The 12,474-nt window shown below is 58.6% G+C and overlaps 1 protein-coding gene across 2 annotated transcripts in view; it reads left to right on the top strand.

Moving 5' to 3' along the window:
- SEMA7A (semaphorin 7A (JohnMiltonHagen blood group)) overlaps nt 1-9,651 on the top strand; it is a 45,367-nt gene extending 35,716 nt beyond the window's left edge. Inside the window, exons 10-14 of one of the 2 annotated variants that reach the window (XM_064157258.1) lie at nt 553-751; nt 3,646-3,761; nt 4,138-4,289; nt 5,802-5,869; nt 7,491-9,651. In XM_064157258.1, the coding sequence (XP_064013328.1) occupies nt 553-751; nt 3,646-3,761; nt 4,138-4,289; nt 5,802-5,869; nt 7,491-7,837 (882 nt within the window). In that variant the 3' untranslated portion in view covers nt 7,838-9,651. Of the gene's footprint in view, nt 1-552; nt 752-3,645; nt 3,762-4,137; nt 4,290-5,801; nt 5,870-7,487 lie in introns of both variants that reach the window. The other variant, XM_064157257.1, reaches the window with a different exon arrangement.
- The last annotated feature ends 2,823 nt before the right edge of the window (nt 9,652-12,474 follow it).

Here is a 12,474-nt window from a genome sequence, read left to right as displayed (position 1 = left end):
GCTGGGGTTGGGCTCTGCTGCCAGGCAGCCAGCAGCAGCAGAAGGGGACCCAGGCTGAAGCTGTGGCAGGGCAGGTCTGGGCTGGCTGTGAGGAGGAAGTTGCTGGCAGAGAGAGTGATTGGCACTGGAATGGGCTGCCCAGGGAGGTGGTGGAGTGGCTGTGGCTGGAGGTGTTGCAGCCAAGGCTGGCTGGGGCACTTAGTGCCATGGTGTGGTTGGTTGGGCAGGGCTGGGAGCTAGGTTGGGCTGGGTGAGCTTGGAGCTCTCTTCCAACCTGCTTGGTTCTGATTCTACCTTGGAGGTCTCCTCCAGCCTGCTTGATTCTGATTCTACCTTGGAGCTCTCTTCCAACCTGCTTGATTCTCTGATTCTATCTTGGGGGTCTGCTCCAGCCTGCTTGATTCTGATTCTACCTTGCAGCTCTCTTCCAGCCTTCTTGATCCTCTGATTCTCCCTTGGAGCTCTCCTCCAGCCTGCCTGCTCCTCTGATTCCAAGCCTGGTCTCCAAGCACCTGTCCGGCTGATGGTTGCTCTTGTCCCCTCTCCCTGCAGTGTGTTCCCTCTGGCCAGCACACCCCCAGTGAGACCTTCAAGATAGCAGACAGCCACCCCGAGGTGGAGGAGCGAGTGGAGCCCCTGTCCCCCTCCAAGAGCCCCTTGTTCCACAACAAGCACCGCTACCAGAGGATTGGGGTGCACGAGGTGGCCGCGGGGGACGGACGCCGCTACAATGTCCTCTATCTGGCCACAGGTACTGGGGGGACCATTCCCTTTGGGGGTGCCTGAGGGGGCAGGGAAGCCTTGCTTTGAGCAGCCTGGCCCAGTGGGAAGTGTCCCTTGCCCATGGCACTAGATGGGCTTTGAGGTCCTTCCCAACTCAAGCCGTTCTGTGGTTGGTTCTGTGGACCCAAGAGGGGATTGTGTGAGCCAAGGTGAGACTCCCAGTGTGGAGCAGAGTTGGGGGGGCTGCTGTGTTCCCAGCTTGGTTTTAGAGCAAGGTGTGGGGGCACCCAACCCCTCCCCAGGGGTAGCTTTGCACTGGCAAGCAGAAATCTTTCATGGAGGGACCTCATTCTAGCACCTCCCTGCCCCTCTCCTTGCTCTAAGTCCAGCAGCTCAGGCTTCCTGTGAGACCAAGCACCTCTAGTTAGGGTCACATCCAGCTGATCACAGGTTCTGGAGGTGCTGTGGAGCTGGGCCAAGGCAATTCAGCTGCAGGGGAACAGGATGGAGAGCAAGAAGGTTGGTGAGCTCAGTCAGGCTGGCTGGTTCCTGTGCAGTGCAGCTGCTTGCTGCCCAGAAGGTGCAAAGGTCCAAACCCCCACAGCCTAAAGAGCAGAAGAGCTGTGTGGATGATGCTTCTCCTGGCCCAAAAAGCCTCAAGAGAGGGCCAAAAAGATGATCAGAGAATGGAGCAGCTCTGCTATGAATCAAAGCTGAAGGGAGCTGGGGCCTGGAGAAGAGAAGGCTCTGGGGAGAGCTTAGAGCAGCCTGAAGGGAGCTACAGGAGAGCTGTGGAGGGACCTTTTACAAGAGCTGGAAGGGACAGGATGAGGGACAATGGTTTGAAACTAAAGCAGGGGAGATTTAGATTGGACATCAGGAAGAAGCTCTTTACTTTGAGGGTGCTGAGGCACTGGAACAGGTTGCCCAGAGGAGCTGAGGACATCTCCTCCCTGGAAGTGCTTAAGACCAGGCTGGATGAGGCTTTGAGCAACCTGGGCTGGGGTCCCTGCCCGTGGTGAAAGATGTTAGAACCAGGTGATGCTCAAGGTCACTTCCCAACCCATTCTGTCATCCCTCTCCTGCCTGCCTGCCTGCCTCCTAGGGCTCTGCTCCTCCTTTTCTCTGTGCTGAGCTGGGATTTGCTCCCTGGCACTTGTTGGAGGAGCTTTCTGGGGGTTTTGTTTCCTAAGCTGTGATTAAAGAGCTGCAGCTGTGCTCTCTGTAGGTGGCCTGGAGTAGGATTAGAGCCCACACAGGCTCAGAGGCTTCCCATCTTGCCCAAAGTCTAAGCTGAAAGGCAGCCAACGCCTTGAGGAGCCTTGCCAGGGGAGGTGTAGCCAGCACCTGGGGGGATCCTAATCCCTGCCCGACTTGGGATCACCTCCTCCTGAGTGATGGTGGAGAAGGGAGTGACTATTTGGAGATGATGCAAGTGCTACAAGAGGGTGAAGCAGGAAGAATTCCTCAGCCCCATTCCCTCAGGATCTGCCTTTCCACCCCTCCACCCAGTTACTTACATCACCACGTGGAAGTCATTTAGCTTGGAGGGGGAATCTGTTTCATGAGGAAAGCAGAAAGGCACAGCCCCAGGTTTGAGCTCTTAGGCTGGTGGTGGGATGAGGCTTAGGCTAGAAGCAGGCAGGGATGAGAGCAGAGCTGCAGAGCAGTTGGGTCAGGCTTAGGTCAGAAGCAGGCAGGGATGAAAGCAGAGCTGCAGAGCAGTTGGGTTAGGCTTAGTCCAGAAGCAGGCAGGGATGAGAGCAGAGCTGCAGAGCAGTTGGGTTAGGCTTAGGCTAGAAGCAGGCAGGGATGAGAGCAGAGCTGCAGAGCAGTTGGGTTAGGCTTAGGTCAGAAGCAGGCAGGGATGAGAGCAGAGCTGCAGAGCAGTTGGGTTAGGCTTAGGTCAGAAGCAGGCAGGGATGAGAGCAGAGCTGCAGAGCAGTTGGGTTAGGCTTAGGTCAGAAGCAGGCAGGGATGAGAGCAGAGCTGCAGAGCAGTTGGGTTAGGCTTAGGCTAGAAGCAGGCAGGGATGAGAGCAGAGCTGCAGAGCAGTTGGGTTAGGCTTAGGTCAGAAGCAGGCAGGGATGAGAGCAGAGCTGCAGAGCAGTTGGGTTAGGCTTAGGTCAGAAGCAGGCAGGGATGAGAGCAGAGCTGCAGAGCAGTTGGGTTAGGCTTAGGTCAGAAGCAGGCAGGGATGAGAGCAGAGCTGCAGAGCAGTTGGGTTAGGCTTAGGTCAGAAGCAGGCAGGGATGAGAGCAGAGCTGCAGAGCAGTTGGGTTAGGCTTAGGTCAGAAGCAGGCAGGGATGAGAGCAGAGCTGCAGAGCAGTTGGGTTTTGGTGCTGAGCCTGAACAAGGCAGGCAGAGCTGAGTCCCAAGGGGGTGACTGGCAGTGGGTTCCTCGTGGCTCTGGGCTGGGAGGGTGCCAAGGCTCTGGCAGTGACAAACACTATTTTCTAGGGCATGATCTGCTGGCAGAGCCAGCAGGCTCCTTCTCACTCTCCTGTTTCAGGCAGCCAGCCCAGCCTGGCTCTGCAGGGTGCCTATTGTCTTGCCCTGGTGAGCATTGGTCCTCTGCCTGCCTTCTCCACCCCTGCCTGCAGCCCTGGGGCTGGACTGGATGTTCTCCAGAGGTCCCTTCCAGCTCCAACCATTCTGTGTCTCTGGGATGTGTCTCCTGCTTGGGAGCTGGGCAGAGAGAGTGTTTTGCCACTGCCCAGGGAGGTGGTGGAGCCTCCATCCCTGCAGGTGATGAATGGATGAGGGATGCTCTAGTTGCTTGGGTTGGCCTGCATCAGCTTGGAGGCCTCTTCCAACCTGATTGATTCCAGCATGACCTTGGGGAGGTCCCTTTGGGACTGGATGACCTTTAGAGGTCCTTCCCAACCCCAGCCCCTTGTCTGATATCTGTTCCTTTCCAGACAAAGGATCCATCCACAAGATCGTGGAGCTGCCAGATGGGGTGCAGAACATCCTGGAGCTCCAGGTCTTCCCAAAGAAGGACCCAATCCAGTCCATGATCCTGGACCACAAAAGGGTAAGTCTCTGCCTGCTCCAAGGAGAGGAACAGAGTGGCTCTGGCTGCAGCTTTAGACTCAAGCAGCAGGGAGGCAGGGACTGATGGTTTATGTAGCTTTAGAATCAAGCAGCAGGGAGGCAGAGACTGATGGTTTAAGGCCAGCTCTTGGATCTGAAAGGTGGTGGGGTAAAAGGCAGGGGGGGCATCCTGCAGCTGGGCTGATGTCCCCCACTCCTCTGTGTAGCTCTCTGTGTGGGCAGTGGAGGAAGGAAGGAATTGGAGGGCAGAAGGTGGCTGCTGTGTGCTGCAATCCCCAGCTGAGCTCTGCGAGGCGCTGGGGAAGGTGATGCTGGCACCCTGAGGCTCTCAGCTCCTCTGCTTCCCCCTCCTCCAGGCAGTGCTCTACGTGGGCTCCAACAGGAAGGTGGTGGAGATCCCCATGGATATGTGCAGGGTGTACCGAAGCAAGTGTGACAGCTGCCTGCTGGCCAGGGACCCTTACTGCGGCTGGCTCAACGGCTCCTGCCAGTCGGTTTATCTCCACCGGTACGTGGCACCCCCTGGCTCTGCCCTGCCTGCACCCCCTGGCTTTGCCCTGCCTGCACCCCCTGCACAGCACAAACCCTCACCCCTCAGAACCCTTTGGTTGGCAGAGACCTTTGGAGATCATCAAATCCAGCCTCCTAAAGCTCCCCAGTCCCATCCCCTCAGCGCCACATCCCCGCATCCTTGAAGTCCCTCCAGGCATGGTGGCTCCTCCACCTCCAACTCTTCTTCCATCCAGAGTCCCAGGAGGAGGATGCCTGCTTGCTGGATGTGTCCTGCTCATCCCATCCTTCTCAATCTCTTCCAGGCCCTCAGCCAGCCTGGCCTCAAACACCTCCAGCCATGGGGCCTCAACCCCCTCCCTGGGCAACCCATTCCAGCCTCTCACCACTCTCCTGCTCAACAACTTCCTCCTCACCTCCAGCCTCACTCTCCCCACCTCCACCTTTGCTCCATCCCCCCCACTTCTGACACTCCCTCACAGCCTCAAAAGTCCCTCCCCAGCTTTTTTGGAGCCCCCTTCAGACCCTGCAAGGCCACAAGAAGGTCCCCTGGGAGCCTCCTCTGCTCCAGCCTGCACAGCCCCAACTCTTTCAGGCTGTGCTCACAGCAGAGCTGCTGCAGCCTCTCAGCATCGTCCTGGCCCTGCTCTGGGCACACTCCAGCATCTCCACAGCCCTCTTGGCCCAGGGGCTCCAGAGCTGGATGCAGCACTCCAGGTGGGCTCTCAGCAGAGCAGAGCCGAGGGGGAGAATCCCCTCCCTGGCCCTGCTGGCCACACTGCTGCTGCTGCAGCCCAGCCTCTGCTTGGCTTTCTGGGCTGCAAGTGCTCACTGCTGGCTCCTGTGCAGCTTCTCCTCCAGCAGCACCCCCAAGTGCCTCTCCTCAGGGCTGCTCTCCAGCCTGGCACTGCCCAGCCTGCATTGCTGCTTGCCATTGCCTCGATGATGAAGCAACCCTGATTCCCTCAGCTGCTTCTCCTAAGAGCTGATTCTCACCCAGCTCTGTTATCTGAAACACTCCAAGCTGTCTGCTGAAGGCTAAACACCCCCAGACCATAGAATCATTCAGCTTGGAAACGACCCCTGGCATCATCAAGTCCAACCATGAGGCTTGTTGTGTTCAAGGCCTCTTCTGCACCTGCTTTTGAGGCCATTCTTCCACCACAGAGCCCAGCAGCAGCAGCATGGACATCCATGCTGCCCCTAAACCCTCTTCTTCTGCTGGCATCTCTCCCTCCCACAGCACCTTTGCTCTGCAGAGAGGCTTTGAGCCTCCCTTTTGCTGTTAGGAGGTGGTGCAGATGTGACACCACTGCAAGCAGTTGCTGGTGGTGAGCTGCTGGGTGTCACATCTGGCACCCTCTGAGTGGAGGAGTGAGGGTGGATGTGTTCAGTGGCCCAGGTGGTGAAGCTTTCTCTACCTTATGTGATCCTCCACCTGGTGGAGAAGTGATTCCTAACCCTAAAAGTTGCTGCTTCCCTGATGTTCATTCTCATTCCCATCTCCTAGGGAGGTGCTTCAGAACCTAAACCTGGACCCATGGGGAGGAAAGTGCCAAAAGGGGGATGTGAAAGAAGGTAGGTAAAGGTTTGGGGCCTGGAGGGTCCTGTATCTGAGCTGGAGGTGTGTGTGGGGGTGGGTTTGGAGCAGGAGCACTGCTTCCAAAGCCTTTGTGTGGGTTGGGCAAGGAGTTCTGAGGAACTGGGAAGGACCATGCTGGAAGCAAGCCAACAAGCAAGTGTCAGCTTGCAGCTCATGGCTAGAGAAAGGGGTTTTGCTGAGCTGAGCAGCAAGGCTGAAGCTCTCTCTGCTGCTGCTATCCTGGGAGAAGAGGTCCATGGGCTTCACCAGGTGCAGGTCAGGCCCTGGCTGTGTAGTGAAGAGTGATGGAGTCATTAAGGCTGGGAGAAGACCTCCAGGATCATCAAGTCCAACTGTTAACCCAAGGTGGCCAAATCCATCACTAAACCTCAGCACCACAGGTACACCTCCTTTAAACAATGGGGACTCCACCACTGCCCTGGACAGCCTGTGCCAGGGCTTGACAATCCCCTGCAGGGAAGAAATTGTTCCTCACATCCAACCTAAACCTCCCCTGGTGCAACTTGAGGATGTTTCCTCTTGTCTAAGCAGGTATCCAGGGCCATGAGGATGGTTTGGGGAGTTGAGCATCTCCCCTATGGGCTCTGCCCAGAGTGGCTGAGAGCAGGCAGGCAGAGAGGGAGCTGGGGGTGGTGGCAGAGAGGAGCTGCAGAGGAGGCAGCAGTGCCCAGGTGGGCAGCAGAGCCAATGGCATCCTGGGCTGGCTCAGGAGCAGTGTGGGCAGCAGGACAAGGGAGGTTCTTGTGCCCCTGTGCTCAGCACTGCTCAGGCCACCCCTGCAGTGCTGTGGCCAGCTCTGGGCTCCTCCGTTGCAGAGAGCTGCTGAGGTGCTGGAAGGTGTTTGGAGAAGGGCAGCAAGGCTGGGGAGGGGCCTGGAGCACAGCCCTGTGAGGAGAGGCTGAGGGAGCTGGGGGGGTGCAGCCTGCAGCAGAGGAGGCTCAGGGCAGAGCTCATTGCTGCCTGCAGCTGCCTGCAGGGAGGCTGTAGCCAGCTGGGGTTGGGCTCTGCTGCCAGGCAGCCAGCAGCAGCAGAAGGGGACCCAGGCTGAAGCTGTGGCAGGGCAGGTCTGGGCTGGCTGTGAGGAGGAAGTTGCTGGCAGAGAGAGTGATTGGCATTGGAATGGGCTGCCCAGGGAGGTGGTGGAGTGGCTGTGGCTGGAGGTGTTGCAGCCAAGCCTGGCTGGGGCACTTAGTGCCATGGTCTGGTTGGTTGGGCAGGGCTGGGTGCTAGGTTGGGCTGGCTGAGCTTGGAGCTCTCTTCCAACCTTCTTGACTCTATGACTGGCCAGGACTGGGTGCCAGGTTGGGCTGGCTGAGCTTGGAGCTCTCTGCCAGCCTGCTTGATTCTATGACTGGCCAGGGCTGGGTGCTAGGTTGGGCTGGCTGAGCTTGGAGCTCTCTTCCAACCTGCTTGACTCTATGACTGGCCAGGGCTGGGTGCTAGGTTGGGCTGGCTGAGCTTGGAGCTCTCTTCCAACCTGCTTGACTCTGACTGGCCAGGGCTGGGTGCTAGGTTGGCCTGGCTGAGCCTGCAGCTCCCTCCCAGCCTGCTTGCCTCTCTGCCTCTCCCTCCCCTCTCCCCCATCCCTTCCAGCAGACGACTACCAGAACATCACCGTCGTCCCTTTCTCCCGCTACTTCCTCAACTGCCCCATCGAGTCCCACTATGCCACCTACAACTGGTACCACAACGACAGCCTGATCAAGACCTGCAACACCACCCACCCCCAGCAGGACTGCCTGCACTTCATCCAGAACGTCAGCCACCTGCACTACGGCCACTACGTCTGCATCTCGGAGGAGGACGGCTTCAGGCAGGCTCTGGTGAAGGAGCGCCTGCTCAACCAGCTCAGGTTCATGTCCCAGAAGGGCCAGGCCACCATCACCTTTGCCTCTTGGCTCCAGCTGCTTCTGGTGGTCCTCTTGCTGGAGCTCTTCCACTGAACCCCTCGGAGCTGTCTTCCTCCCCACCCAGCCCTGGCTGCTGCCTCTCTTCCTGCACTTCGCTGTGCGGCTCCCGAGGCTCCTCGCGCTCTCTCTGCTCGCTCCTTGGGGATGTTCAGCTCTGACTGTCCCAAAAGGGGTCCTGGGCAGCAAAGCTTCCCATCTTTTGACCTTGGTGGCAGAGTTGTGGCATGGAAGATGCAACTGCAAGGGCCAGATGGAGCCTGGGTTTGGGGCCAGGATGGGGAGAGGCTTACCCTAAGACGCGGGGGGGACGTTCGCTGTGCCCAGCAGCATGGAGGTGGTGGCTGTGAACCTCTCCCCCCAAGACCCAACTCTGGTGGCTCTCTGCTGGTTATCACTCAGCCCCCAACCCCTGGGGGTGGACTTTTGGAGGGGGGTGGGCTTTGGCCACCGTGCATGCACTGATCCTCAGGGCACCAAGGGCTCCTCTCGTTGGGAACTGTGCATGTGATGAAGAGGAGGAGGCTCCTCTCTTTGGGAACCCGTGCATGTGATGAAGAGGAGGAGCCAGCCCTCGACCCTGGGGAACTGGTGGAGCTCTGCTTCACCTCCAGCAGGGGCTTCCCAACTCCTTTTTGTTTCGGTGGCTAACATCTGGTTGGGCTCCGACATCCCAGTCCCCCTTCTGGCTTGGAGAAGAGAGCTCTGGGTGGCTTTTAAGGGTTGGGTGACTTGGTTGGGGGGTGTTTTGTTTGGTTTGCAGCTGGCTTTGACGTGTGTCTGTGTGGGGGAGGGGGGAAAGGGGAGCTGGGGAAACCTACCCCCCCGAGCAAGGGTGGGCACAAAGGGGAGCGTTTTGCATGGCAAAAGGAAACCACAAAAGCCTGGGAAGAGGACTGGATCTGGGATGCGGGGAAGGACAGAGCCGAAGGGCCAGGGAGGGAAAAAAAATGGAAGCAGAGCCCAAACCCAACCTGGGAGGGGCCCTAGGGAAGGAGTTTTAAACGCACAAATCCTCTGCAGGCAGCTAAGGGCATTTATCCACGGGCAGCAGGTAGCTCCTGCTCCCCCAAACCCTCTCTCCTCTGGGAGAGGGACTGGGCTTCCTCAGGGAAAGAGGATCTCAGGTCAATGCCAAGGGGCTGGAGAAGTGGGGGTGGCTGGGTTGTGGCTGTGTGTGTCCCCCCACCACCACCCAGAGCATCTCTGCCCCGAGGGCACAGGGGAAGGAGCAGGTTTTGCTTCCCTTGGGCCTCTGAGATCTCCCAGCAAGACTAAACTGTGAACACAAAGGATGCTCTCCCCCACGCCCCGGAGCCAGGCTTGGGGCCACCACCTTGGCCCAAACCTTCCCCAGCCTCCTGGCCCCTCCAGCCTCAAGAGTGAGCATCCTGTCTCATGCTTCCATGCTCAGGGCAGCACAGCTGCTGCCTGTGCCTGCTCAGAAGGGCCTGAGGGGGGGGTTCTCTTTGGTCCAAGCTGGGGGAGGATGGCTTGGGACTGCCACTGGCTACGGACAAGGGGTCAGAGCTTCCTACTGCACTACATTTCCAAGCTCCTCCTCCCTGAACCCTAGGATAGAGCTTCTCACAGCCCTTCTCAAAGCACTTTAACTTTGTGAACTAACAAATAACCTATTTATTATCAGCTGGTGGTTACTGGACTTGTGTGTGATTTTATATCATCTGGAGAGAAAGGGGAGTGGGGGGAGGGCTGGGTGGGGGGGGTGGGGGAGGTTAGAAAAGAGCAACCAACGAGCACCACCACAGCTACCAAAACCAGACACGACCTTTCAGAGCTGTGACCAAAGTCAGGAGGTGATTGTTGGAATAAAGCCTGCAAAAGAGCAAGGAGAGTGCTGTGGTTTTCCTGCCAGGGGATGAGGGGGTGCTGCTGGGGTGGTGGCCAGGGTCTCCTTTGTCCCTGCAAGAGGCCCTGTCCCCAGCCCTTCCACCTCACCCTGTGCCCTTTCGCCTCACCCCATGCCCTTCCACATCATCCCATGCCCTTCCCCATCATCCCATGCCCTTCCACCTCTCCCCGTGCCCTTCCACCTCACCCCATGCCCTTCCACCTCTCCCCAGCCCTTCCACATCATCTCATGCCCTTCCATGTCTCCCCAGCCCTTCCCCATCATCCCATGAGCTGAGGAGTAGGCAGTGCCACCCCCCCTGCCATGCCCAGGGACACCCTACCCTAGAGCAGCCTGACCACAGCCTCAGCCAGCCTGGCCTCAAACACCTCCAGCCATGGGGCCTCAACCCCCTCCCTGGGCAACCCATTCCAGCCTCTCACCACTCTCCTGCTCAACAACTTCCTCCTCCCCTCCAGCCTCACTCTCCCCACCTCCACCTTTGCTCCATTCCCCCCACTCCTGACACTCCCTCACAGCCTCCAAAGTCCCTCCCCAGCTTTTTTGGAGCCCCCTGCAGACCCTGCAAGGCCACAAGAAGGTCCCCTGGGAGCCTCCTCTGCTGCAGCCTGCACAGCCCCAACTCTTTCAGGCTGTGCTCACAGCAGAGCTGCTGCAGCCTCTCAGCATCCTCCTGGCCCTGCTCTGGACACTCTCCAGCATCTCCACAGCCCTCTTGGCCCAGGGGCTCCAGAGCTGGATGCAGCACTCCAGGTGGGCTCTCAGCAGAGCAGAGCAGAGGGGCAGAATCCCCTCCCTGGCCCTGCTGGCCACACTGCTGCTGCTGCAGCCCAGCCTCTGCTTGGCTTTCTGGGCTGCAAGTGCTCACTGCTGGCTCCTGTGCAGCTTCTCCTCCAGCAGCACCCCCAAGTGCCTCTCCTCAGGGCTGCTCTCCAGCCTGGCACTGCCCAGCCTGGATTGCTGCTTGCCATTGCTCTGCCCCAGCTGCAACCCATGCCCTTCTGCATGCTGCTCTTGATGCTTGCTGCTGGGTCTGTTCCTGCAGGTGTGAGTGGAACATGTTGAGCTGTTGGTGGTTGGGTTGCTCCATTCTGACCTCTGTGGTTTGCAGCAAGGTGCTGACGAGCTCCTTGGCTGCAAAGCCTCAGAGGGGCCAGAGAACCAGCTGGGGACACCTGCCACCTGTGTTGGAGGCCCCAAAAGAGGGTTTGCAGGAGGGTTTTGCAGTCTGCTGGGGCTTTTTTGGGGGGGATATGTGTGTTAGGGAGGTGTTGGCAGCTGAAAGCAAGCTCTTGTCCCAGCTCCTCTCTTGCTTAGCTCTGGGGGTTGGCAGCATCCCCCCTGCTGGAGCTGGCAGCATATGTGGCAGCAGCTTCTCGACGTGACAGAGAAGTCAACCTGGCTTTCAGCAGAGCTAAAACAAGAAGTGTGAGTTCTGGCAGTCCCCATCGGGTGGGGGAAGGAGGAGGAGGAGGAGGTGCTGGTGGTGGTGGTGGTTGCAGGCTGGGGGGTGGAGCTCAGCTGATGGCTGGGAACCAGGAGAAACCCCCACAGCCCAGAGTTATTTCTTGGGTGCCACGTGTGGGCACCAAGATGTTTGCTTGCCCTGCTCTGTGGTTGCCCAGCTTTGGCTTGCCCAAGCTCTGAAAGCCTTGCTGATAGCTCAGCATTGGGGGGGGGGGGGGGGGGGTTGGTTGGTGCTGAGCTCCCCTTGCCAGGAGAGGGTCAGAAGCTGAGGCTGTGTGGGCTGCAGGGCTGAGATAACATCATTTTGGCTTCCCCAACCTCTCTTCTTGTCCAAAAAGCAGGCACAGGAGCCTGGATCTTGAGCCACCAGGTCCTGAGAGTACGAGACTTGATGTTAGCAGGACAAGTTCAAGTCTCTGGGTGGCACAGAGACCCCCAAGGATGCACAAACAGGCTGCAGCAGCATCCCCTTTCCCCAACCCAGCCTCTGCCAGTGGATCCCCATCCTTGCTCCCTGGGGAAATCCAGGGCAGGAAAACTGAACTTTCTCCCTGAGAAGAGCAGCAAAGCCTGAAAGCTTTCAGGCTGGGATTTGTTCTGGGCCACACTTCCCTTGGCAGCTTCCTCTGAAGACAATGAACCCCAAGCCGTGGGCAAAGCCACGCACCAGGGGCTCTGCCTGGTATTGTGTGTGTGGAGGGGGTGGTGGTGGAGGGGAAAAGTCCTGGGGGGGGGGGAGGGGGCCCAGAAAAAGCTAAGACCGAGCTCACATTGTCCCAGGAGTTATTTTGGGAGCCTTGTTTGGATGGGAGCAGGAAGGCACAGGAAGGTCAGGTGCGGCAATAGCTTCTCCAGGCTTCCTCTGGCACAGGAGGAGGGGCAAGGACCACACTCCTGGAACAAAAGCGTTTTGTTCTCACCACCGGTTTTAGAGGAGGTTATTCAAGCTTCCAGCCTTGCCAGCAGCCTTGGAGATTGCTCTGGGATAAAGGGTGGGCAGGGCAGGACAATAGACCCAGGAATTCCTGTCCCCATCCCAATGGGATGCAAGGGCTGGTGGAGAAATCCCACAGCAGCTGCCTGCTGCCTCCGTGTAAAGCCCAGGCTGGCTGTGGGCTCACTCCAGATGTTCTCTCCAGCCCCAGCATCCCTGTGGGCAGCTTTTCCTGCTGGGATAGGGAGTGGGGGTACAGAGCAACCCTAGAAGGAGCCTGATGGCTACTCCTGCTCCCCAGGATGGAGGTTCCAGCAGCATCTCCCCCCTCACCTCCATGCCCCCTGGAGAAGATCATCCCAAGCCCTCTCTCCTGGTGGATTTCTTCTCTTCCAGCTT

This window comes from Pogoniulus pusillus, chromosome 17 (genome assembly GCF_015220805.1).
Source record: "Pogoniulus pusillus isolate bPogPus1 chromosome 17, bPogPus1.pri, whole genome shotgun sequence".
Lineage (NCBI taxonomy): Eukaryota > Metazoa > Chordata > Aves > Piciformes > Lybiidae > Pogoniulus > Pogoniulus pusillus.
This window is presented reverse-complemented; position numbering and strand designations above follow the sequence as displayed.